This window comes from Eubalaena glacialis, chromosome 7 (genome assembly GCF_028564815.1).
Source record: "Eubalaena glacialis isolate mEubGla1 chromosome 7, mEubGla1.1.hap2.+ XY, whole genome shotgun sequence".
NCBI classification, from domain to species: Eukaryota; Metazoa; Chordata; class Mammalia; order Artiodactyla; family Balaenidae; genus Eubalaena; species Eubalaena glacialis.
This window is the reverse complement of record NC_083722.1, coordinates 12,033,014-12,060,051: the sequence shown is the minus strand read 5'-3', so window position 1 is coordinate 12,060,051 and position 27,038 is coordinate 12,033,014. Positions and strand designations below refer to the sequence as shown.

Sequence of the window (27,038 nt, the reverse complement as noted above, 5' to 3'; positions counted from 1 at the left end):
AGCCACTGCAGTGAGAAGCCTGCACACCACAACGAAGAGTAGCCCCCGCTCGCCACAGCTAGAGAAAGCTCATGCACAGCAACGAAGACCCAACACAGCCATAAATAAATGAATGAATGAATGAATGAATGAATAAATAAATAGATTTATTTAAAAAAAAATGTTTTGTTATATGATTGTTCATCTATTTTCCCTGGCTTTACATTTCCCCAGGAAACTTTGTGTTTCAGCATCGCTAATTGACACTGCCAAAATTACAAACCAGAGGATTTCCTGGAGGCTTGGCCCTTTTGTGTCAGGATGATCTATGGACTTCAATCCTTTGACATATGCTCTCCCCTTTCATTTAAAAGAGGAAAACACTGCTCCTATTCTGGATGATTTTTAATTAAAGATTTTAAAAATCTGTTGTTTAATATTTATCAGTGGAGGGAAAATTGTTAAGTGCTTTTATAAACTGATTCTTATATATACTAGATGGTTCCTAGCTGGCATTAAAATGCTCTATGTCTTCTTATAAGTGTTTCAGTGTTCTAACAGTTTAAATTTTGGTAGAACTTTTTTGAGCCATTAATAGGGTAATAGCAGAAAAACTGAAAATAATAGCTTTAGGCTAATTGTACTGGTAATTTCACTGAAGTATAATTGACATGTGAACATCTAGAAATACCACTCTGGGCATTTGAAGTACTTAAAATTTTATAATCTAAGAGCAGTTTCCATTGGGAATAGATTAATAAATTTATATCTTTTTTTTCCTACAGGAAGGAACTTGAAACCTTCAAAGGTAATTTTGTGTTTAATTCTTCACTTTAAAGTAGATGACAGTTAATTGATGTCAGATGTTCTCTCGATGATGAAAGAATGCATTCCTTTTTCTTTAAATCAGACAATTTACATCAGAAAATAAAAGTTTGCTTAATACTGTTTTCGTAAATTTTATTTAATCACAAGTGGTTTTGATATTCTTTTTTAGCTGTAACACATGTACGAAGTGAGAGTTTCTGCTAATGACATTATAAGTAATATGCTAGGAGACACGGCACTAACTTTGAGGTTGTTGAGAATCATAGTGTTTTGGGTTTTTGTTTTTTGTTTTTTATAAATTTATTTATTTATTTTTGGCTGTGTTGGGTCTTTGTTGCTGCACGCGGGCTTTCTCTAGGTGCAGCGAGGGGGGCTACTCTTCGTTGCGGTGTGCGGGCTTCTCATTGCAGTGGCTTCTCTTGTTGTGGAGCACGGGCTCTAGGCACGTGGGCTTCAGTAGTTGTGGCTCGTGGGCTCTAGAGCGCACGCTCAGTAGTGGTGGTGTACGGGGCTTTGTTGCTCCGCAGCATGTGGGATCTTCCCAGACCGGGGATCGAACCCGTGTCCCCTGCATTGGCAGGCGGATTCTTATCCAGTGTGCCACCAGGGAAGTCCCTGGGTTTTTTTTTTTTTTAAACATTTATTTATTTATTATTTGGCTGTGCGGGGTCAGATCTTAGTTGTGGCACACAGGATCTTTAGTTGCAGTATGTGGACTCTTAGTTGTGGCATGCGGGATCTAGTTCCCTGACCAGGGATTGAACCCGGGCCCCCTGCATTGGGAGCGTGGAGTCTTAGCCACTAGACCACCAGGGAAGTCCCAGAGAATCATAATTTAAGAAGATTCTGGTTTCTGTTGTGCTGAGCCTGGGCCACACGGAGAGGCTGTGGTGATAAAGGCAGAGAGGTGGCCCTGCAGTTGACCCAGAGTCACATGAACCTCCTGCGAGGTTTTCAGTGCTGGGTCATGCTCTGCCACCATCTTGTAACTTTGGATAAGTCTCTCTATCTTTTTTAGCCTTAGTTTCTCAATCTGTAAAATTACAAGCTTTAATGAAGCTTTGATGAACTATATTCTGAGATACTAAAAGTGCCCAGCATTGCTTTTTAATTTTAGGGAACTATTTTAGGTGGGCACTGAAGAATCATTCTTGGCCACGTTGACCCTTACTGGTTATGGGGAAACACTTGTGAAAAATAGGGAAAACCACAAACTTTCCAACAGCTCAAAGCCCTTCCAATTCGCCACTTTTCAATTACTCGTTAGCAATTGAGTAGTGAAATTTCTTTTCTCAGAGAATTTCAGTAACCAAGAAGACTTTGAATTATTGCTTATTATGTTTCATATATAAGCTAGTATTGACTTTTAGAGTTACTGGTTAAAGATTTTCCAGTATATTATTTACAGTTGAATTGTTCATGTGTATGATTTATTTGGATGTGTTAGAGAAAATAAGTAACCCGCAAGGTAAAAGGTATAAAGGCTTATTCCTACTATGACTATAATCAGACAGACTTGTTTTGGCTGAGTTTCTGTTTGACTGACTACAGTTAAAGTAAATGATTAAGTTCATGGCCAGTTTGTTGAGGGCCATGTTAAATGATCATGTGACGTATTATCATGGCTACACCATTATTCTTAATCAATTTGTGAACCACAACTCATGTACATTATTTTTCCTCACTGGTTTAAAATAAGATTTGAAATCCTCATAAAATATTATTTTCCCTCTCCTTCTTTTCTTTTAGTCTACTAGCATCTTCTTATATCATGTTAGGAGAAGAAAAAAAGCAAGTTAATATTAAAAGGCAGGCAGGGACACAGATTATGCAAAATGTCAACTTTGCTTGCATCTCAGTACTGAGGCATTTTTTTTTTTGTATGACAGTATTCACAGAAAACAAGGAGACCAGCAGTTTGCAAAAGGTTAGATAGTGTTACATATTACCTGATAGAATAATTCAATTTATGCTAAAATATCTTGTTTATACACACATCCCTAATTATGCACAATATTTAACAGCACATCCAACCCACCCACAGGCCAATTAAAGCTCTCAAATTTGAACAAACCCTAAACTGATTATTGTATCATATCTAGTTTTTTAAAGAACTAATATTCATTGAAAATTCTTTCCTCTTGAGTGTTTTTCTTTTAATTTTTGAATTTTATTTATTTTTTTATACAGCAGGTTCTTATTAGTCATCCATTTTATACACATCAGTGTATACATGTCAATCCCAATCGCACAATTCATCACACCGCCACCCCCACCCCTCCACGGCTTTCCCCCCTTAGTGTCCATACGTTTGTTCTCTACATCTGTGTCTCAATTTCTGCCCTGCAAACCGGTTCATCTGTACCATTTTTGTAGGTTCCACATATATGCGTAAATATGCAATATTTGTTTTTCTCTGACTTACTTCACTCTGTATGACAGTCTCTAGGTCCACCGACGTCTCTACAAATGACCCAGTTTCGTTCCTTTTTATGGCTGAGTAATATTCCATTGTATATATGTACCACATCTTCTTTATCCATTCGTCTGTCGATGGGCATTTAGGTTGCTTCCATGACCTGGCTATGGTAAATAGTGCTGCAATGAACATTGGGGTGCATATGTCTTTTTGAATTATGGTTTTCTCTGGGTATATGCCCAGTACTGGGATTGCTGGATCATATGGTAATTCTACTTTCAGTTTTTTAAGGAACCTCCATACTGTTCTCCATAGTGGCTGTATCAATTTACATTCCCACCACCAGTGCAAGAGGGTTCCCTTTTCTCCACACCCTCTCCAGCATTTGTCGTTTGTAGATTTTCTGATGATGCCCGTTCTAACTGGTGTGAGGTGATACCTCATTGTAGTTTTGATTTGCATTTCTCTAATAATTAGTGATGTTGAGCATCTTTTCATGTGCTTCTTGGCCATCTGTATGTCTTCTTTGGAGAAATGTCTATTTAGGTCTTCTGCCCATTTTTGGATTGGGTTGTTTGTTTCTTTAATATTGAGCTGCATGAGCTGTTTATATATTTTGGAGATTAATCCTTTGTCCGTTGATTCGTTTGCAAATATTTTCTCCCATTCTGAGGGGTGTCTTTTCGTCTTGTTTATGGTTTCCTTTGCTGTGCAAGAGCTTTGAAGTTTCATTAGGTCCCATTTGTTTGTTTTTGTTTTTATTTCCATTACTCTAAGAGGTGGATGAAAAAAGATCTTGCTGTGATTTATGTCAAAGAGTGTTCTTCCTATGTTTTCCTCTAAGAGTTTTATAGTGTCCGGTCTTACACTTAGGTCTCTAATCCATTTTGAGTTTAATTTTGTGTATGGTGTTAGGGAGTGTTCTAATTTCATTCTTTTACATGTAGCTGTCCAGTTTTCCCAGCACCACTTATTGAAGAGACTGTCTTTTCTCCATTGTATATCCTTGCCTCCTTTGTCATAGATTAGTTGACCATAGTTGTGTGGGTTTATCTCTGGGCTTTCTGTCTTGTTTCATTGACCTATATTTCTGTTTTTGTGCCAGTACTATATTGTCTTGATTACTGTAACTTTGTAATATAGTCTGTAGTCAGGGCGTCTCATTCCTCCAGCTCCGTTTTTTTCCCTCAAGACTGCTTTGGCTATTCGGGGTCTTTTGTGTCTCCATACAAATTTTAAGAATTTTTTGTTCTAGTTCTGTAAAAAATGCCATTGGTAGTTTGATAGGGATTGCACTGAATCTGTAGATTGCTTTGGGTAGTGTAGTCATTTTCACAATATTGATTCTTCCAATCCAAGAACATGGTATATCTCTCCATCTGTTGGTATCATCCTTAATTTCTTTCATCAGTGTCTTATAGTTTTCTGCATACAGGCCTTTTGTCTCCCTAGGTAGGTTTATTCCTAGGTATTTTATTCTTTTTTGTTGCAATGGTAAATGGGAGTGTTTCCTTAATTTCTCTTTCAGATTTTTCATCATTAGTGTATAGGAATGCAAGAGATTTCTGTGCATTAATTTTGTATCCTGCAACTTCACCAAATTCATTGATTAGCTCTAGTAGTTTTCTGGTAGCATTTTTAGGATTCTCTATGTATAGTAAGTATCATGTCATCTGCAAACAGTGACAGTTTTACTTCTTCTTTTCCAATTTGTATTCCTTTTATTTCTTTTTCTTCTCTGATTGCCGTGGCTAGGACTTCCAAAACTATGTTGGATAATAGTGGTGAGAGTGGACATCCTTGTCCTGTTCCTGATCTTAGAGGAAATGCTTTCAGTTTCTCACCATTGAGGATGATGTTTGCTGTGGGTTTGTCGTATATGGCCTTTATTATGTTGAGGTAGGTTCCCTCTATGCCCACTTTCTGGAGAGTTTTTATCATAAATGGGTGTTGAATTTTGTCAAAAGCTTTTTCTGCATCTATGGAGATGATCATATGGTTTTTATTCTTGAATTTGTTAATATTGGTTTATCACATTGATTTATTTGCGTATATTGAAGAATCATTGCATCCCTGGGATAAATCCCACTTGATCATGGTGTATAACCCTTTTAATGTGTTGTTGGCTTCTGTTTGCTAGTATTTTGTTGTGGATTTTTGCATCTATATTCATCAGTGATATTGGTCTGTAATTTTCTTTTTTTGTAGTATCTTTGTCTGGTCTTGGTATCAGGGTGATGGTGGCCTCATAGAATGAGTTTGGGAGTGTTCCTTCCTCTGCAATTTTTTGAAGCGTTTGAGAAGGATGAGTGGTAGCTCATCTCTAAATGTTTGATAGAATTCACCTGTGAAGCCATCTGGTCCTGGACTTTTGTTTGTTGGAAGATTTTTAATCACAGTTTCAATTTCATTACTTGTGATTGGTCTGTTCATATTTTCTATTTCTTCCTGATTCATTCTTGGAAGGTTATATCTTTCTAAGGATTTGTCCATTTCTTCCAGGTTGTCCATTTTATTGGCATAGAGTTGCTTGTAGTAGTCTCTTAGGATGCTTTGTATTTCTGCGGTGTCTGTTGTAACTTCTCCTTTTTCATTTCTAATTTTATTGATTTGAGGAGTTTATCTTTATTGATTTTGTTTATCTTCTCAAAGAACCAGCTTTTACTTTTATTGATCTTTGCTATTGTTTTCTTTGTTTGTATTTCATTTATTTCTGCTCTGATCTTGATGATTTCTTTCCTTCTGCTAACTTTGGGTATTGTTTGTTCTTCTTTCTCTAGCCCCTTTAGGTGTAAGGTTAGATTGTTTATTTGAGATTTTTCTTGTTTCTTGAGGTAGGCTTGTATAGCTATAAACTTCCCTCTTAGAACTGCTTTTGCTGCATCCTATAGGTTTTGGATTGTTGTGTTTTCATTGTCATTTGTCTCTAGGTATTTTTTGATCTCCTCTTTGATTTCATCAGTGATCTCTTCATTACTTAGTAACGTAGTGTTAACCTCCATGTGTTTGTGTTTTTTACGTTTTTTTCCCCTGTAATTGATTTCTAATCTCATAGCGTTGTGGTCAGAAAAGATGCTTGGTATGATTTCAGTTTTCTTAAATTTACTGAGGCTTGATTTGTGACCCAAGATGTGATCTATCCTGGAGAATGTTCCATGCGCACTTGAGAAGAAAGTGTAATCTGTTTTTGGATGGAATGTCCTATAAATATCAATTAAATCTATCTGGTCTATTGTGTCATTTAAAGCTTGTGTTTCCTTATTAATTTTCTGTTTCGATGATCTGTCCATTGGTGTAAGTGAGGTGTTAAAGTCCCCCACTGTTATTGTTTTACTGTCGCTTTCCTCTTTTATAGCTGTTAGCAGTTGCCTTATGTATTGAGGTGCTCCTATGTTGGGTGCATATATATTTATAATTGTTACATCTTCTTCTTGGATTGATCCCTTGATCATTATGTAGTGTCCTTCCTTGTCTCTTGTAACATTCTTTATTTTAAAGTCTGTTTTATCTGACATGAGTATTGCTACTCCAGCTTTCTTTTGATTTCCATTTGCATGGAATATCTTTTTCCATCCCTTCACTTTCAGTCTGTCTGTGTCCCTAGGTCTGCAGTAGGTCTCTTGTAGACAGCATATTATATGGGTCTTGTTTTTGTGTCCATTCAGCAAGCCTGTGTCTTTTGGTTGGAGCATTTAATCCGTTCACGTTTAAGGTAGTTATCGATATGTATGTTCCTATGACCATTTTCTTAATTGTTTTGGGTTTGTTTTTGTAGGTCCTTTCCTTCTCTTGTGTTTCCCACTTAGAGAAGTTCCTTTAGCATTTGTTGTAGAGCTGGTTTGGTGGTGCTGAATTCTCTTAGCTTTTGCTTGTCTGTAAAGCTTTTGATTTCTCCATCGAATGTGAATGAGATCCTTGCCGGGTAGAGTAATCTTGGTTGTAGGTTCTTCCCTTTCATCACTTTAAGTATATCATGCCACTCCCTTCTGGCTTGTAGTTTCTGCTGAGAAATCAGCTGTTAACCTTATGGAAGTTTCCTTGTATGTTATTTGTCGTTTTTCCCTGGCTGATTTCAATAATTTTTCTTTGTCTTTAATTTTTACCAGTTTGATTACTGTGTGTCTTGGCATGTTTCTCCTTGGGTTTATCCTGTATGGGACTCTCTGCACTTCCTGGACTTGGGTGGCTATTTCCTTTCCCATGTTAGGGAAGTTTTCGACTGTAATCTCTTCAGATATTTTCTTGGGTCCTTTCACTCTCTCTTCTCCTTCTGGGACCCCTATAATGCGAATGTTGTTGCGTTTAATGTTGTCCCAGAGGTTTCTTAGGCTGTCTTCATTTCTTTTCATTCTTTTTTCTTTATTCTGTTCTGCAGCAGTGAATTCCACCATTCTGTCTTCCAGGTCACTTATCCATTCTTCTCCCTCAGTTAATTCTGTTGTTGATTCCTTCTAGTGTATTTTTCATTTCAGTTATTATATTGTTCATCTCTGTTTGTTTGTTCTTTAATTCTTCTAGGTCTTTGTTAAACATTTCTTGCATCTTCTCGATCTTTGCCTCCATTCTTTTTCAGAGGTCCTGGATCATCTTCACTATCATTATTCTGAATTCTTTTTCTGGAAGGTTGCCTATCTCTACTTCATTTAGTTGTTTTTCTGGGGTTTTATCTTATTCCTTCATCTGTTACATAGCCCTCTGCCTTTTCATCTTGTCTGTCTTTCTGTGAATGTGATTTATGTTCCACAGGCTGCAGGATTGTAGTTCTTCTTGCTTCTGCTGTCTTCCCTCTGGTGGATGAGGCTATCTAAGAGGCTTAAGCAAGTTTCCTGATCGGAGGGACTGGTGGTGGGTAGAGCTGGCTGTTGCTCTGGTGGGCAGAGCTCAGTAAAACTTTAATCTGCTTGTCTGCTGATGGGTGGGCCTGGGTTCCCTCCCTGTTGGTTGTTTGGCCTGAGGTGACCCAACACTGGAGCATACCCGGGTTCTTTGGTGAGGCTAATGGCAGACTCCAGGAGGGCTCACGCCAAGGAGTACTTCCAAGAACTTCCGCCGCCAGTGTCCTTGTCCTCACGGTGAGCCACAGCCACCCCCCACCTCTGCAGGAGACCCTCCAACACTAGCAGGTAGGTCTGGTTCAGTCTCCTATGGGGTCACTGCTCCTTCCCCTGGGTCCCGATGCTCACACTACTTTGTGTGTGCCCTCCAAGAGTGAAGTCTCTGTTTCCCCCAGTCCTGTCGAAGTCCTGCAATCAAATCCTGCTAGCCTTCAAAGTCTGATCCTCTAGGAATTCCTCCTCCCTTTGCCGGACCCGCAGGTTGGGAAGCCTGACGTGGGGCTCAGAACCTTCATTCCAGTGGGTGGACTTCTGTGGTATAAGTGTTCGCCAGTCTGTGAGTCACCCACCCAGCAGTTATGGGATTTGATTTTATTGTGATTGCACCCCTCCTACCATCTCATTGTGGCTTCTCCTTTGTCTTTGGATGTAGGGTATCTTTTTTTGTGAGTTCCAGTGTCTTCCTGTCAATGATTGTTCAGCAGTTAGTTGTGATTCCGGTGTTCTCGCAAGAGGGAGTGAGAGCAGGTCCTTCTACTCTGCCATCTTGAACCAAGCTCTGCCTCTTGAGTGTTTTGCTAATATTTCAAAAGCGTGAATAGCGTCTAATAAGAAAAAAAGAAATATAACTGCTCTTCTAAGACATTAGTGGAGGAAAAGAATTCATTCAAACATATTATAACAATTGCTTGTTTTTTGAACATTGCTTTTGCCTTTGTTTTTCCTTTATATGTTGCAGGAAAACAAAAGGTTTTACTTCCTCCAATTGTTTTATTCCACTTGTAGTTATATTTAGAAGCTTTTTGCTAAGTTGGGGAAGAGCTAACTTTGGGAGACAAAAAGGCAAAATTAGTAACCCTCAAAGTTAGTAACGTAGATCAGTATGATCCACTGAGTTCTGGGTTCTTCCTTCTGTACTCCATTGAGGTTAATGAGTTAAGTTCACCTTGCACTTGTGAAATACTTAGCAAATCTCTACAGTATTATTGAAACTAATTGTTTATTATTTGTTTTTTAAAATATTGGCAACAGGAAGGTTTTCTCTGTTCCCCCAAGTACTGCATTCATTTAAACTCTTTATTGATAGTCGCTTGAACATTATTACAATATAAAAAGGTGGGTAGGATCTTAAAAGTCTTAATTTTTTATTTTCAGTGGGGAAGGAACACCATCATTGTAACTACATGTAGAGTAGGTAAGTTTTTCGCAGTCCTTAAAGACATAGGAAATTGGCCACGAATAGATGTGTCTGTTATTTAGGGATTTTCATCATTTTTCCAGTTTAATTTTTAAAATACATTGTCATTTCATATATGAATCTTAATCACTCTTAAGTATAAGTCTAGAAATATCGTGGCACTGAAAAGAGTAGAGGTGAGGACATCTAGGCTTGGTTACTGTTCTTATCTCCATAACATTCCCAACTTAACATGGCTTTAATATGCGAACTTGTTCTTTTTCTTTCACTTTTGTGCCTTACCAAATTAACCGTCAGTCTCCATTTTCTCTGTAAAACACACTGACTGATACCACAGCATGCTGAATGCTCGTGGCTGATAGGCTACTCACCACTACAGCCAAATACTTTCATTTCTACCCAGAGTGAATTGTTTGTTCCCAAATTCATTTACCCTTGTTATTGTAATGTGCAGGTTTTTTTTTTTAATTTTAGCTTTACTGGAGTATAGTTGATTTACAATATTGTGTTAGTTTCTGGGGTATAGCAAGATAATTCAGTTTTACGCATACATATTTTCATTCATTTTTAGATTCTTTTCTCATATAGGTTATCACAGAATATTGAGTAGAGTTCCCTGTGTTATACAGCAGGTCCTTGTTGGTCATCTATCTTATGTGTAGTAGTGTGTGTATGTTCATCACAAGCTCCTGATTTATCGTCCCTCCCCACCCCTCCATGTTTCCCCTTTGGTAACCATAAGTTTGTTTTCGATATCTGTAAGTCTGTTTCTGTTTTGTAAATGAGTTCATTTGTATCATTTTTAAAATTAGATTCCACATATGAGTGATATCATATGATATTTGTCTTTCTCTGTCTGACTTACTTTACTTAGTATGATAATCTCTAGGTCCATCCATGTTGCTGCAAATGGCATTATTTCATTTTTTTATGGCTGAGTAATATTCCACTGTATATATGTACCACATCGTCTTTATCCATTCCTCTGTCGATGGACATTTAGGTTGCTTCCATGTCTTGGCTGTTGTAAATAGTGCTGCAGTGAACATTGGGGTGCATGTATCTTTTCAGATTATGGTTTTCTCTGGGTATATGCCCAGGAGTGGGATTGCTGGATCGTATGGTAGTTCTATTCTTAGTTTTTTAGGGAACCTCCATACTGTTTTCCATAGTGGTTGTACCAATTTACATTCCCACCAACAGTGTAGGAGGGTTCCCTTTTCCCCACACCCTTAATATGCAGTTTAATTAAATATCAGGTAAAATGATGAAACCTCAGCGTTAAGGATAACTGTTTGTAAGAAAATTAAGTTGACTGCTTTGGAAGACTTAATATAGGTAAATAGCTTTTAAAAATTGCTGCAAAATGTATAATTAGGAATTAGAAAAGACTTGGGGGAAAATAATAAATATTCTGAAAGGTTCTATGCACAGATTGCTTCACAGGTCTTAAATTCCTGCTCTGCTTTTAAAAATAGGCTGGAAATTTTATCCAGTGCAGTATAGGTGGCTTATACAAGGATTTTTTTCAACAAGTTGATCTATACTCAAAGAATTCAGAGGAAAAAGTATGGTTATATTTTAAATTAAAGTGGTTTTTAATGGATTCCTATATTAACTGCCTTTTGAAAAATTAAATGACCAACATGGGATCCAGTTGTATCATATAAGAGGACATCCACTGTAATCTCCTCCTCAATACAACATTACCCAACCGTGTCAGAAATGTGACTGACAGTGTGAAAACATGCCAGGATTTAGGGGTTATCACTATCACAGTGGGTGGATCACCATGAGAATATGTGGGGAAAGGCAGGTAAGACCAGCCTGATACAGTGTGATCACATTTAAGGCTTAGCTCTGGGAAGTGGAGCCAATGAAGGAGACAGGGCCAGAGTGGTCATCAAAACTGGTGGAAGACCAAGACAGTTCAGTGACAGGAAGTCCAGAGAGGAGAAAGTTTAAACTAGAAGTGGTTATCAGTGCTATAAGTAATGCAAAAAAGTTGAGCAGGATGGGGATGAATAGACAACTGGTGACCTGACAGAGCTATTTGTAAAGGGAGAATCCAGATTGTAAATCAGAAGTACACGAGAAATTAGGAAAGAAATGAAAAGGTCACTTGAGATAGAATCAGGATCAAGGTCAGGGGAGAAGGTGAAGTTGAAGATGTTAAGGAGTTGATTAAGATCTAGAGAAGATGGGGAAAAATATCCAGATAGATTATCCTTGTAGAGGATCCAGGACATCTCTTTCTCTGAGACCTTAGAGGAGGAAAGGCTGGCAGGTAATACGGGAGAAAGAATCTGTGTACGGAGGTAGTCTGAATTTGCAAGGCTAGGCTCAGAAGTAGAAATATAAACCAAAACAAATATGCTTTGGTTAACACAAAGCTGGGAATTAAAGAGCATATATGGTGGCTCAGCAGATCATGGTAATCTTGGGTGCTAATGAGATCATGATTAAAATGATTGGCCATGGAATTCAGGCCAGAAAAGAGAGTCCTGATGAGACCAGTAAAATAAGCAAGATACAAGGTACTGGGGATGGCGTACGCCCTAAAGGTGAAAAACACTTTGGTCGTTGAGGTGGATCTTGTGGTCAAAGAAAGAATTTCAGTTTGAGATCTTTGAGGTGGAACAGTTCCCAGTGATAATCATGGCTAAATTTGTGTTAAAAAGAAGAAATAAAATTAACGAGATTGTCTGAATTGGAGAATTCTGAGACCATTAGGAGCCTCACTTGTTTGGATGACTTGGGTATGGATTATGTGTACTGTTGGCTTGGCAACCATAGCATGTCACAAATTTGGATGTAATAGATAGATGGTAAACTTGGGTAGAATGTGTTGGTTCAACTCAAAGAGTTAGCTTAACATGTAAGACAAAACTCTTCAGCTGCCATTTGGCAATATTTAGGTAATGGAGACTCAGGTTGGGTAAGACAACTGTCCTCTGTCCTCAAGGAGCTAAAAGCACTGTGGCAAAGCTTATAGGATAGAAAGGCAAATATATAATTTTAATACAATGTAAAAAATATTAAAATAAAAATAAGCACACTAAGGCAGGAGTAATGAACTATTTAGAGAGAGGCACTTGAGTGCTGACCTGGCAGAAAAGGGTAATAAGGACATTCCAGGAAGAAGAAAGAACAATTGCAAAGATGCAGAGATGTTTATTTTATTTCAAGAATACAAGTTAAGGGGGAGACCTTCAAAATGGTGGAGGAGTAAGACGTGGAGATCACCTTCCTCCCCACAAATACATCCAAAATATATCTACATGTGGAACAACTTGTACAGAACACTTACTGAACGCTGGCAGAAGAACTCAGACTTCGCAAAAGACACCAGAGGGTGACCTAACATGCAGAGGCGGGGCCAAATCCACAGCTGAACCCCAGGAGCTGTGCGAACAAAGAAGAGAAAGGGAAATCTCTCCCAGCAGCCTCAGGAGCAGCGGATTAAATCTCCACAATCAACTTGATGTACCCTGCATCTGTGGAATACCTGAATAGACAAGGAATCATCCCAAATTGAGGAGGTGGACTTTGGGAGCAACTGTAGACTTGGGTTTCCTTTCTGCATCTAATTTGTTTCTGGTTTTATGTTTATCTCAGTTTAGTATTTAGAGCTTATTATCATTGGTAGATTTGTTTATTGATTTGGTTGCTCTCTTCCTTTACTTTTATATATATATATATATATATTTTTTTTTTTTTTCCCTTTTTCTCTCTTTGTGAGTGTGTATATGTATGCTTCTTTGTGTGATTTTTGTCTGTAGGTTTGCTTTTACCATTTGTCCTAGGGTTCTGTCTGGGTTTTTTTTTGTTTTTTGTTTTTGGCTTTTTAGTAGAGTTTTTAGCGCTTGTTATCATTGGTGGATTTGTTTATTGGTTTGGTTGTTCTTTCCTTTTTTATTACTTTTTAAAAATTTTAATAATATATTTTTTAATAACTATTTTTTTTTCTTTTTCTTTTTTTTTTTTTTTTCCCCCTCCCTTTTCTTCTGAGCCATGTGGCTGACAGGGTCTTGGTGCTCTGGCCAGGTGTCAGGCCTGAGCCTCTGAGGTGGGAGAGCTGAGTTCAGGACACTGGTCCACCAGAGACCTCCTGGCCCCATGTAATATCAGTTATCGAGAGCTCTCCCAGAGTTCTCCATCTCAACGCTAAGACACAGCTCCACTCAATGACCAGCAAGCTCCAATGCTGGACACCCCATGCTAAACAACTAGCAAGACAGAAACACAGCCCCACCCATTAGCAGAGAGGCTGCTAAAAACCATAATAAGGTCACAGACACCCCAAAACACACCACCAGACGTGGACCTGCCCACCAGAAAGACAAGGTCCAGCCTCATCCACCAGAACACAGGCACCAGTCCCCTCCACCAGGAAGGCTACACAACCCACTGAACCAACCTTACCCACTGGGGGCAGACACCAAAAACCACGGGAATTACGAACCTGCAGCCTGCGTAAAGGAGACCCCAAACACAGTAAGTTAAGCAAAATGAGAAGACAGAATACACAGCAGATGAAGGAGCAAGGTAAAAACCCACTAGACCAAACAAATGAAGAGGAAATAGGCAGCCTACCTGAAAAAGAATTCAGAGTAATGATAGTAAAGATGATCCAAAATCTTGGAAATAGAATGGAGAAAATACAAGAAACGTTTAACAAGGACCTAGAAGAACTAAAGAGCAAACAAACAATGCTGAACAACACAATAAATGAAATTAAAAATTCTCTAGAAGGAATCGATAGCAGAATAACTGAGGCAGAGGAATGGATAAGTGACCTGGAAGATAAAATAGTGGAAATAACTACTGCAGAGCAGAATAAAGAAAAAAGAATGAAAAGAATCGAGGACAGTCTCAGAGACCTCTGGGGCAACATTAAATGCACCAGGTTTCGAATTATAGGGGTCCCAGAAGAAGAAGAGAAATAGAAAGGGACTGAGAAAATATTTCAAGAAATTATAGTTGAAAACTTCCCTAATATGGGAAAGGAAATAGTCAATCAAGTCCAGGAAGCGCAGAGAGTCCCATACAGGATAAATACAAGGAGAAACACACCAAGACACATATTAATCAAACTATCAAAAATTTCATACAAAGAAAAAATATTAAAAGCAGCAAGGGAAAAGCAACAAATAACATACAAGGGAATCCCCATAAGGTTAACAGCTGATCCTTCAGCAGAAACTCTGCAAGCCAGAAGGGTGTGGCAGAACATATTTAAAGTGATGAAAGGGAAAAACCTACAACCAAGATTACCGAGCCAAGGATCTCATTCAGATTCGATGGAGAAATTTAAACCTTTACAGACAAGCAAAAGTTAAGAGAATTCAGCACCACCAAACCAGCTTTACAACAAATGCTAAAGGAACTTCTCTAGGCAGGAAACACAAAAGAAGGAAAAGACCTACAAAAACAAACCCAAAACAATTAAGAAAATAGTAATAGGAACATACATATCAATAACTACCTTAAATGTAAATTGATTAAATGCTCCAACCAAAAGACACAGTGGCTGAATGGATACAAAAACAAGACCTGTATATATGCTGTCTACAAGAGACCCACTTCAGACCTAGGGACACATACAGACTGAAAGTGAGGGGATGGTAAATGATATTCCATGCAAATGGAAATCAGAAGAAAGCTGGAGTAGCAATTCTCATATCAGACAAAACAGACTTTAAAATAAAGACTATTACAGGAGACAGAGACACTACATAACAATCAAGGGGTCAATCCAAGAAAAAGATATAACAATTGTAAATACTTATGCACCCAACATAGGAGCACCTCAATACATAAGGCAAATGCTAACAGCCATAAAAGGGGAAATCGACAGTAACACAATCATAGTAGGGGACTTTAACACCCTACTTTCACCAATGGGCAGATCATCCAAAATGAAAGTAAATAAGGAAAAACAAGCTTTAAATGATACATTAAACAAGATGGACTTAATTGATACTTATAGGACATTCCATCCAAAAACAACAGAATACACTTTCTTCTCAAGTGCTCATGGGACATTCTCCAGGATAGATCATATCTTGGGTCACAAATCAAGCCTTGGTAAATTTAAGAAAATTGAAATCTTATCAAGTATCTTTTCCAACCACAACACTATGAGACTAGATATCAATTACAGGAAAAAATATGTAAAGAAACACAAACACATGGAGGCTAAACAGTACACTACTAAATAACCAAGAGATCACTGAAGAAATCAAAGAGGAAATCAAAAAAATACCTAGAAACAAATGACAATGAAAACACGACGACCCAAAAATCTATGGGATGCAGCAAAAGCAGTTCTAAGAGGGAAGTTTATAGCAATACAATCCTACCTCAGGAAACAAGAAACATCTCAGATAAACAACCTAACCTTACACCTAAAGGAATTAGAGAAAGAAGAACAAAAAACCCCCAGGGTTAGCAGAAGGAACGTAATCATAAAGGTCAGATCAGAAATAAATGAAAAAGAAATGAAGGAAATGATAGCAAAGATCAATAAAACTAAAAGCTGGTTCTTTGAGAAGATAAACAAAATCGATAAACCATTAGCCAGACTCATCAAGAAAAAAAGGGAGAAGATTCAAATCAATAGAAATGAAAAAGAAGTAACAAGTGACACTGCAGAAATACAAAGGACCATGAGAGATTACTACAAGCAACTATATGCCAATAAAATGGACAACCTGGAAGAAATGGGCAAATTCTTAGAAAAGCACAACCTTCTGAGACTGAACCAGGAAGAAATAGAAAATATAAACAGACCAATCACAAGCATTGAAATTGAAACTGTGATTAAAAATCTTCCAACAAACAAAAGCCCAGGACCAGATGGCTTCACAGGCGAATTCTATGAAACACTGAGAGAAGAGCTAACACCTATCCTTCTCAAGTTCTTCCAAAATATAGCAGAGGAAGGAACACTCCCAAATTCATTCTACGAGGCCACCATCACCCTGATACCAAAACCAGACAAAGATGACACAAAAATAGAAAACTACAGGCCAATATCACTGATGAACATAGATGCAAAAATCCTTAACAAAATACTAGTGAACAGAATCCAACAGCACATTAAAAGGATCATACACCATGATCAAGTGGGGTTTATCCCAGGAGTGCAAGGATTCTTCAATATACGCAAATCAATCAATGTGATACACCATATTAACAAATTGAAGGAGAAAAACCATATGATCATCTCAGTAGATGCTGAAAAAGCTTTTCACAAGATTCAACACCCATCTGTGATAAAAACCCTCCAGAAAGTAGGCATAGAGGGAACTTACCTCAACATAATAAAGGCCATGTATGAAAAACCCACAGCCAACATCTTTCTCAGTGGTGAAAAACTGAAACCATTTCCACTAAGATCAGGAACAGGACAAGGTTGCCCACTCTCACCACTGTTATTCAACATAGTTTTGGAAGTTTTAGCCACAGCAATCAGAGAAGAAAAAGAAATAAAAGGAATACAAATTGGAAAAGAAGAAGTAAAACTGTCACTGTTTGCAGATGACATGATACTATATGTAGAGAATCCTAAAGATGCTACCAGAAAACTACTAGAGCTAATCAATGAATTTGTTAAAGTAACAGGATACAAAATTAATGCACAGAAATCTCTTGCATTCCTATACACTAATGATGAAAAATCTGAAAGAGAAATTAAGGAAACACTCCCATTTACCACTGCAATAAAAAGAATAAAATACCTAGGAATAAACCTACCTAAGGAGACAAAAGACCTGTATGCAGAAAACTGTAAGACACTGATGAAAGAAATTAAACATGATAGAAACAGATGGAGAGATATACCATGTTCTTGGATTGGAAGAATCAATATTGTGAAAATGACTATACTACCCAAAGCAATCTACAGATTCAGTGCAATCCCTATCAAACTACCAATGGCATTTTTCACAGAACTAGAACAAAAAAATTCACAATTTGTATGGAAACACAAAAGACCCCGAATAGCCAGAGCAATCTTGAGAAAGAAAAACAGAGCTGGAGGAATCAGGCTCCCTGACTTCAGACTATACTACAAAGCTACAGTAATCAATACAGTATGGTACTGGCACAGAAATAGAAATATAGATCAATGGAACAGGATAGAAAGCCCAGAGATAAACCCACACACATATGGTCACCTTATCTTTGATAAAGGAGGCAAGGATATACAATGGAGAAAAGACAGCCTCTTCAATAAGTGGTGCTGGGAAAACTGGACAGCTACATGTAAAAGAATGAAATTAGAACACTTCCTAACACCATACACAAAAATAAACTCAAAATGGATTAAAGACCTAAATGTAAGGCCAGACACTGTAAAACTCTTAGAGGAAAACATAGGAAGAACACTCTATGACGTACATCACAGCAAGATCCTTTTTGACCCACCTCCTTCCTAGAGAAATGGAAATAAAAACAAAAATAAACAAATGGGACCTAATGAAACTTCAAAGCTTTTGCACAGCAAAGGAAACCATAAACAAGGCTAAAAGACAACCCTCAGAATGGGAGAAAATATTTGCAAATGAAGCAACTGACAAAGGATTAATCTCCAAAATATACAAGCAGCTCATGCAGCTCAATATCAAAAAAACAAACAACCCAATCCAAAAGTGGGCCGAAGACCTAAATCGACATTTCTCCAAAGAAGATATATAGATTCCCAACAAACACATGAAAGGATGCTCAACATCACTAATCATTAGAGAAATGCAAATCAGAACTACAATGAGGTATCACCTCACACCGGTCAGAATGGCCATTATCAAAAAATCTACAAACAATAAATGCTGGAGAGGGTGTGGAGAAAAGGGAATGCTCTTGCACTGTTGGTGGTTATGTAAATTAATACAGCCACTATGCAGAACACTTTGGAGGTTCCTTATAAAACTAAAAATAGAACTACCATATGACACAGCAATCCCACTACTGGGCGTATACCCTGAGAAAACCATAATTCAAAAAGAGTTATGTACCACAATGTTCATTGCAGCACTATTTACAATAGCCAGGACATGGAAGCAACCTAAGTGTCCATCGACAGATGAATGGATAAAGAAGATGTGGCACATATATACAATGGAATATTAACCATAAAAAGAAACGAAATTGAGTTATTTGTAGTGAGGTGGTTGGACCTAGAGTCTGTCATACAGAATGAAGTAGGTCAGAAAGAGAAAAACAAATACTGTATGCTAACACATATATATGCAATGTTAAAAAGAAAAAAAAAATGTTCTGAAGAACCTAGGGGCAAGACAGGAATAGAGACATAGAGAATGGACTTGAGGACATGGGGAGGGGGAAGGGTAAGCTGGGACGAAGTGAGAGAGTGGCATGGACATATATACACTACCAAATGTAAAATAGATAGCTGGTAGGAAGCAGCCGCATAGCACAGGGAGATCAGCTCGGTGCTTTGTGTCCACCTAGAGGGGTGGGAGGAAGATGCCAGAGGGAGGGGATATGGGGATATATGTATATGTATATGTATAGCTGATTCACTTTGTTATACAGCAGAAACTAACACACCATTGTAAAGCAATTATACTCCAATAAAGATGTTAAAAAAAAAGAAGAGTACAAGTTAAAATTTAACTTCTTGTTCAATGAGATGACTACGAACAATTAGTTAGTGCCGGAGCATATGATGTGTGTGTGAAGTAGTGAAGGGGTGAAGTTGAGGCGTAGGCAGGGAACACATGCCACACAGCTCACATGTCATGCAAAGGAGGTTAGCCTTTTTCCTTTGGACCAGTGGTCTCCAAAGAGGCAAGTGAGTATGCAAAGTAATAGTTGTGGAGAAGAAAACTGGAACTTATGTTTCTTTCTTTTTTATGTCATCCTTTTAAGTTTCAATTTTTGTGTACATTCTATAATAATCTAATACAGGAATTGATGTATATGTTATATAAATATACACATCTGGGGTGCATGTTAAAAGTTTTTGTTCATGGCAGGACTGCATGGTCAGAAGAGCCCAACAGTCACTGTTGTAACTGAGAGAGCCAGGTAGGGTTGGGAGCACCCAAAGGGTTTTAATTAGGGTAGCAGGATCCGATTTGCACCATAGAGCAAGTTTTCTGGGATCAGATGGAAGATATATTGGAAGAGAGCAGGTCTAGAGCAAGAGGGGTTAGTTGAGAAACTGTTAAACATACTTGAATGAAGGCAGTTGTAGAATGGAGAGAAAGACCCAGATTCAAGAATCTAAGTAGGTAGAACAAAAAGAATTTCATGATTGTTGTGAGGAGTCTAGGATGACTGGAATTCTAGCTAGGACATGTGGGTAGATAGATTTTTCACTTACCAGGATATGTAATAAAGGCAGAAGAGCAGATTTGGGAGGGAACCATAGTGAATTCTGTTGGTTTTTTGGGGAGGAGGTAAAGGTATCAGTTTATTAATGACTGCAGGCAAGTTCCCAGTAATCCCACAAAAGTGCAAAACTTTTTGGTATCTGATAGAGAAATGCTTTTTTAAAACACTTTTATTGAGGTTTGATTTGTTTCATTCATTTTTAAGTGTACAAGTCAATGATATTTAGTAAATTTATAAAGTTGTGCAACCATCATCACAATCCAGTTTTAGAACATTTTCATCACCCACAACCATTCCTTTCTGCCCCCTTGCATTCAATACTGTTTTGTATTCCCAGCCACAGGCAGTCATTAAGCAGTTTCTGTCTCTATAGATTTTCCTTTTCTGGACCTTTCATATAAATGCAGTCATACACTATATAGTGTTTCTGCTTCTGGATTCTTTCACTCATGTTAAATTTTTGAAGTTCATGCATGTTGTAGTATATATCAGTAGATTGTTTTTCTTTTATTGCTGAATTAATATCTCATTGTATATGGGCTTCCCTGGTGGCACAGTGGTTAAGAATCCGCCTGCCCATGCAGGGGACACGGGTTTGAGCCCTGGCCCGGAAAGATCCCACGTGCCATGGAGCAACTAAGCCCGTGCGCCACAACTACTGAGCCTGCGCTCTAGAGCCCGCGAACCACAACTACTGAGCCCACGTGCTGCAACTACCAAAGCCCATGTGCCTGGAGCCTGTGCTCCACAACAAGAGAAGCCACTGCAATGAGAAGCCCGCGCACCGCAACAAAGAGTAGCCCCCACTCGCCACAACTGCAGAAAGCCTCCATGCAGCAACGAAGACTCAATGCAGCCAAAAAAAAAAAAAAAAAAAATCCCATTGTATCAATTTACTACATGTCGTTTATCCGTTCACTGGTTGATGGATATTTGGATTGCTTCCACTTTGGGGCTATTGTGAATAATGCTGCTATAAACTTTCATATGCAAGACTTCGGACATATGTTTTCATTTTTCTTGGGTATATAGCTAAGACTGGAATTTCTGGATCGTATGATAAGTTTATGCTTAACTTTTTAAGAAACTGCCAAGCTGTTCTCTGAAGCAGTGGTACTGTTTACATTCCTACCAGCTATGTATGGGGGTTGTGGTTTCTCCTCACCCTTGCCAACACTTGTTATTGTAGACTCTTAGATTTAGGTCTGTGATCCATTTTTTTTTTCTTCCTGTGATCCATTTTGAGTCAATTTTTGTGTTTGAGTGATGTAAGAGTCTAAGTTTTTTTTGTTTTTGTTTTTTACATATATCCAGTTGTCTCAGAACTTTTTTCGGAAAAGGCTTTTTCCCCCATTGAATTGCTTTGGCACCTTGGCCATAAATGTAAAGAGTTTATTTCTGGACTCTCAGTTTTGTTCCTTATTGCCAATACCACACTGCCTAGATTACTATAGTTTTGAAATTGGGAAGTGTAAGTCCTCCAGCTTTGTTCTTAAAAATCATTTTGGCTATTTTAGGTCTTTTGCATTTCTATATAAATTTTAGGATCATTTTGTCTATCTCTACAAAAAAAATCATGCTGGGATTTTGATAAGGAGTGTTTTGAATTTCTAAATCAATTTGGGGAGAATTGCTATCTTAACAATATTGAGTCTTCCCATTCATGAACATGGAATGTGTCTTCATTTATTTATAGCTTTGATTTTTCTTAGCAGTGTTTTGTTATTTTCAATATACAAGTCTCACACTTCTTTTGTTAAATTTATTTGTAAATATTTTATTCTTGTTGCGTGAATTCTGTCTTGAGCATATTAAATTTGAGGTGTCTATGAGACATTACAGGTAGAAGTGTCCAGTGGGTCGTTGGACGTCAGGAGAGAGATGTGAGCTGGAATTGGGGACAGTCAGCACACAGGTGGGAATGGGGAGCCTTGGGTTTGCATGCAGTTGCTCACGGAGAGCAGGCAGAAGAAAACAAAGGTGACAATGGATAGAAATCTGGGAAGCACTAGAATTCACTAGGCAGGCATAAGAAGAGAACTAGTTCCTTGTAACGGAGGCTGACAACAGTCAGCCACAGAGGTAAGGGGGAGAGAGTGGTGTCGCTCAGCGGAGAACATTTCAAGGAAATGCCAAGCAGCAGTGTCATGTGGTGGAGAGGGCAGAGTGGAAGATAGTCTGAGAAGGGGCATGTAATTTGTCAACTAAAGGCTAACTGGTGATGTTACTTGGAATAATTTCAGCAGCATGGGTGTTCCAGTGTAGGGACGGGAGGGGAACCCAGATGGCGGAGGATGAGGGGATGAGTGGGAGGTTCTGCCTCGTTCGCCGTGTGACCCCAGGTGCCTGGCACGTTGGTACTTACTAAACATTTGAGTGAATGGGGAGGTAGAGCGGTGCTTTCAAAAGCTAAGGCTTAGAGGAGGAAAGAGAGGAGAGGCTAGAGGGGAGGGTCAGGTTGAAGGCAGGAATGTTTTTTTAATTCGTGAGAAATGTGAGTGCCTTTGTATGAAAAAGGAAAAGAGGCTGTAGAGAGGGAGAGGCTGAGGGCAGTGAGAGTGGCTGGTCGATGAAGCTGTGATGCAGAGCAGACCAGAGGGAGTGGGGTTCAGAGCATACGATTTGAAACAGGAAAAGACTGTTGACAAGTATCTGTAACTATTGGAATTGTGATGATTTAAGATACTTACTAAAAATACATAGCACATTCCAAGCTACTGGTTAGTGTTGCTGAATTTGAAGGAACCTTTAGGCTAAAGCCATGTTGAAAATGAATTGGGGGAAATTTAAAGATACCTTATGTGTTAGGAAATAAACTATGTTCTTAATCTTTATTTTACTACTTCCAGATAGCAAGGTTTCTTCTCTTGTGGTATGTTACTAATGTGTCTTTGTGCCTACATGACAGATGCAGATGGATTTAGTATATTTTCAGCCTCCCTCCCCCTGCTTTTGAGCAGCATTTGGTATGGCCCCAGATCTGTGCATACATCTTTGCACACCAGAGCCCTCAGAGCTTGCATTTGGCTTTTATAGAGGCGGTAGATTACTATATATGTCTGCTTAAGCCATCAGCAGAAAACTAACAGGCTTAATAGAATTTCTCTGGAAAAACCTGCTTCTGGCTTCAGCCTCACTTCCTTTGTTCAACATCCCAGAAGATGCACATCAGGGGAGCTGCCTGGTAACTGGAGGTTTCACTTGACCAGCACTGAGCTTCTGTTTACTTGTTCAGTTCTCACATCCATGTCATCTCCAGGACTCACCGAAAATAATCAGAGGAATCCCTGTAGGTGGAACTTTATGTTTTTCCTTCGCTGCTTTTCTTTAAAATTTTTACCTCCATGCTTGGGTACATTGCGGTATTTGCATGGTATGCAGGTGATACATCACTGAAGAGCAGAAATTAAATTTCACCTTGATTTGAACCTACACAGTATATTTTAATGAAAGCATTATTTGTTTCTTTATATTACAAGGAAGTGATAATTACTAAATTAATACCTAAAACAAATAAGTAAAGAATGTTGCATGGAAATGTAGGACTTCTGCTTTTATAATTTTGTGTCTTATCCATCAGGTGAAATTCACCAGTCATTTTTATGAGGCAGCACATTTATAAGTTAAATATAAAATGCCAGGAAAGCAATGCCAGCCGTTAGAGTAATGAGTCCAGTACTAATGTACAGCTCCATAAAACTAACTCAGCATCCCTTGCTGCTAGTATGTTCATCTTCCAAAAAGCAGTTACTATAGTTAAACATGTGAGCTGTATCCAATAATAATGTAAAGTTAAAGTTCATTCCATGCTATTATATTGGTTCCTCTAAAACGGATGATTTTCCAAATAGGTTTTGAAAATGTAATAATGCTTTATACAGATTAAAACCTATATGTTATTTCCCTAATTATACAGAATTTCAGTGCTCCCTGTCACCTGTTGGTGATGGTTTTATGTCTACTTGTGGCATTTTTATAAATAGCACATATAAGGATATTGAATTCGTGGAATTTACTGCAAAAATTATACCTTAGAAATTAATTGGTGGCTTTTGTTTTTTTTGGTTGAGTAATTTATTCTACCCATGGAGATTACTGAGGAATAATTTTTTAATAATTATTGCATTTTTTAAAATTCTGTATTTTGCCTTTAAGGTGGCACATGTTATGACATATTATATATCATGCCGTCAGATGGAAGCCCACTTGTTTCCAAAGAAAAAAAATGAAAGAAGCACACATCGTCCCTGAGCTCTTTGTTACTCTACTGTGATTTTTCTGTTTCTGAGATTATATATTAAAGTTGAACTTGAATTAAAGGGAAACTTCCTCCTTCTTCCCCCTTTCTTATGTCTATCTTGTGTGTAGTGTAGCAAACCCTTCAAGCTCTTTAAGCTTAGACGCATTAACCGAAGCAAAATGATAGCTCAGGGATTCATTATAACACTGGAGTATCATGGAATGAAATTCTAACTCGAGGTATTACCACATCCTTATTCATTATTTGTTAAGTGTTCAGGAATAAACTGGTAAGAATGGAGAAGTGAGAACTTTAGTGCTTATTTTTAAAGTGTTTATAGGGAATGTATAATAAATGATGTTTTCTCTTCTTCCCTCAGTTATACTATCTTAACATGGTGGTTCTAAGAGCAAAGATTTGAATACAGGTATAATCTGGTATTAAATTTAATTTTTTTAAATGATTTAAGAAATTACTCCCTGAAAATCTTGATTTGTTGGTGAATACTGGCAAGATTTTAAGTATCTGCTTTTTTTCTCACATGTCTATATGTATAAGTTTAAAAAGCCGGTTTATGTTATATAACTTAGTATTTAAGTAAAGTTAGTATCTATGTCCTATACTACAGAAATATTCATATCCTCCCTGTTAATTTTGTCTCTAAGACAGTTTATGTTTAAGACCTAGTTGATTCTTTATTCTAATAACCTGTCATAAGATGTCATGCTGTGGCATGACCTAGAACTCCCAAAGATGACGGTTTATATTGAAGAGGAGTTGTAATTCTAACAGCTTGTGTAGGTATTAAACTACACAAAAGTAGAGCCTTGCGATCAGGGTTGTGATGCTTAAATGTTACCTTTCTGTAATTTCTTATAATGATTATATACTACTGTCCTGTAAACAATAATGATAGCAATAGAGTCTTTTTAGAAATGTATCAGGACAACTTTTTGTTGTAGATCATGTATGTTTGGTATCATGAATAAATACAGCTGTTCTATTTCATTACCTTTTTGCTGGAATATGGTATAAACTTGACAGCAAAAATTATACCTTTCAGAAAAACTAAATTTCGGTACCACAAAAAGGAGAGTTCTCTGAAAATTTTACCTGTCAGGCTCAAAAAGAGATTTTATTTGTTGAGTTCATATGGAGCTTCATGATTTTTTTCTCAGTTTTCTGGAGGTTTGTGCTGGAAAATAACCTATGGGATCTTGTAGCTCTGCTGTTTAAACTGTTTTGGGCAGGTGATGGAGTTTGCACTTTCTCAGAAGACTGGTCCATACCTAATGATTTTTATAGATTTCCAGGGCCCAGTCAAGTGGCTAGCTGAGCCCTATTGGAAAACCAAATAGTCATGTGGCTTTCCTTGTAGAGGTGTGCCCATTCCATAAACAAAAGTAGACGGTGGTGAATTGTTTTGTTCATGCTTCTGGCCACTTTCAGGAGGGATTTTAGTGTACTTAATGATTGTGGGTGAGGATGTTACATATTAAGGATATCAAATTGTTGTCATATTTATTACAGGTATTTAAACTCTCAGCTTGGTTATCTGTCTTTTAATTTTGTTTGCATTTTTATTACACATGGAAGCTTAATATTTTTATGTATTCAAGTGAATATTTTAAAACGACATCCTCCATTGGTTTTTTTTGTTTTTTTGTTTTTTTGTTTTTTGTTTTTTTTTTAATTTTTTTTTTTTTTTTTAACTTTGGGTTTGTTTATTTATTTATGGCTGTGTTGGGTCTTCGTTTCTGTGCAAGGGCTTTCTCTAGTTGCGGCAAGTGGGGGCCACTCTTCATCGCGGTGCATGGGCCTCTCACCATCGCGGCCTCTCTTGTTGCGGAGCACAGGCTCCAGACGCGCAGGCTCAGTAACTGTGGCTCACAGGCCTAGTTGCTCCGCGGCATGTGGGATCCTCCCAGACCAGGGCTCGAACCCGTGTCCCCTGCATTGGCAGGCAGACTCTCAACCACTGCGCCACCAGGGAAGCCCCTTGTTTTTTTTTTTTAATTAATTAATTTATTTATTTATTTTTGACTGTGTTGGGTCTTCGTTTCTGTGCGAGGGCTTTCTCTAGTTGCAGCGAGCGGGGGCCACTCTTCATCGCGGTGCACGGGCCTCTCACCATCGCGGCCTCTCTTGTTGCGGAGCACAGGCTCCAGACGCGCAGGCTCAGTAGTTGTGGCTCACGGGCCTAGTTGCTCCACGGCATGTGGGATCTTCCCAGACCAGGGCTCGAACCCGTGTCCCCTGCATTGGCAGGCGGATTCTCAACCACTGCGCCACCAGGGAAGCCCCTCCATAGTTTTTAATGCCTAAAAAGTTCCCTCCCAATCCTAAGAAAGAAATGTTAACTTGTAATTTCTTCTGGTTTTTATTCCAGCTCAATTATCATTTGCTCATTTCACGCTAACGAATCTGGAACTTATATTGATGTGTAGTATGAAGTGAGCATCAGTTTTTTGCCATAGAGGTAATTAATTTTTCTAGTACTCTGCAATAATGCTTTGCAGTTCTCAACCTCTTGTTGCCAAATTTTGTTGGCAAAATTTAATTGGTTAAGTTAAACTCTGCCTGCATGGTGCCTGATCCTGAGCAGCTTGGCTGTGGCTGGAAAACACATTCAACCTTCCCTGAGGTCTCACTTTAAATTCTGTGCACAGTTCACTAGAGAGCCTTGAGCACAGACTGGCACCCCTGCTCCTCTTTGCTCAGGCTGCCAGCAGCCCATCTCTGCTCCTTGTTCTCAGCTGATTTCTTCTGATTCCTCCGAGGAGATAGAAGCAATCAGAAGAGAACTTGCATGCGTTCCTTCCACTGACTCTCCCCACCCCCGTGTCTTGCTCTCTGCCACCTCCCTGATCTGTGGGATGTCTCCGCTTCTCCAGCTCTCCTTTTGTGCACCGCCTCCCATCTGCTCTCTCCTCCTCAAGGACTTCGCTCTGCCAC

General features: G+C 38.4%; 1 protein-coding gene across 1 annotated transcript in view; it reads left to right on the top strand.

Annotated features, from left to right (window-relative positions):
- DTNBP1 (dystrobrevin binding protein 1) overlaps positions 1-27,038 on the top strand; it is a 118,571-nt gene that overhangs the window by 52,137 nt on the left and 39,396 nt on the right. Inside the window, exon 7 of the mRNA XM_061195752.1 lies at positions 765-787. Within this exon, the coding sequence (XP_061051735.1) occupies positions 765-787 (23 nt within the window). The remainder of the gene's footprint in view (positions 1-764; positions 788-27,038) is intronic.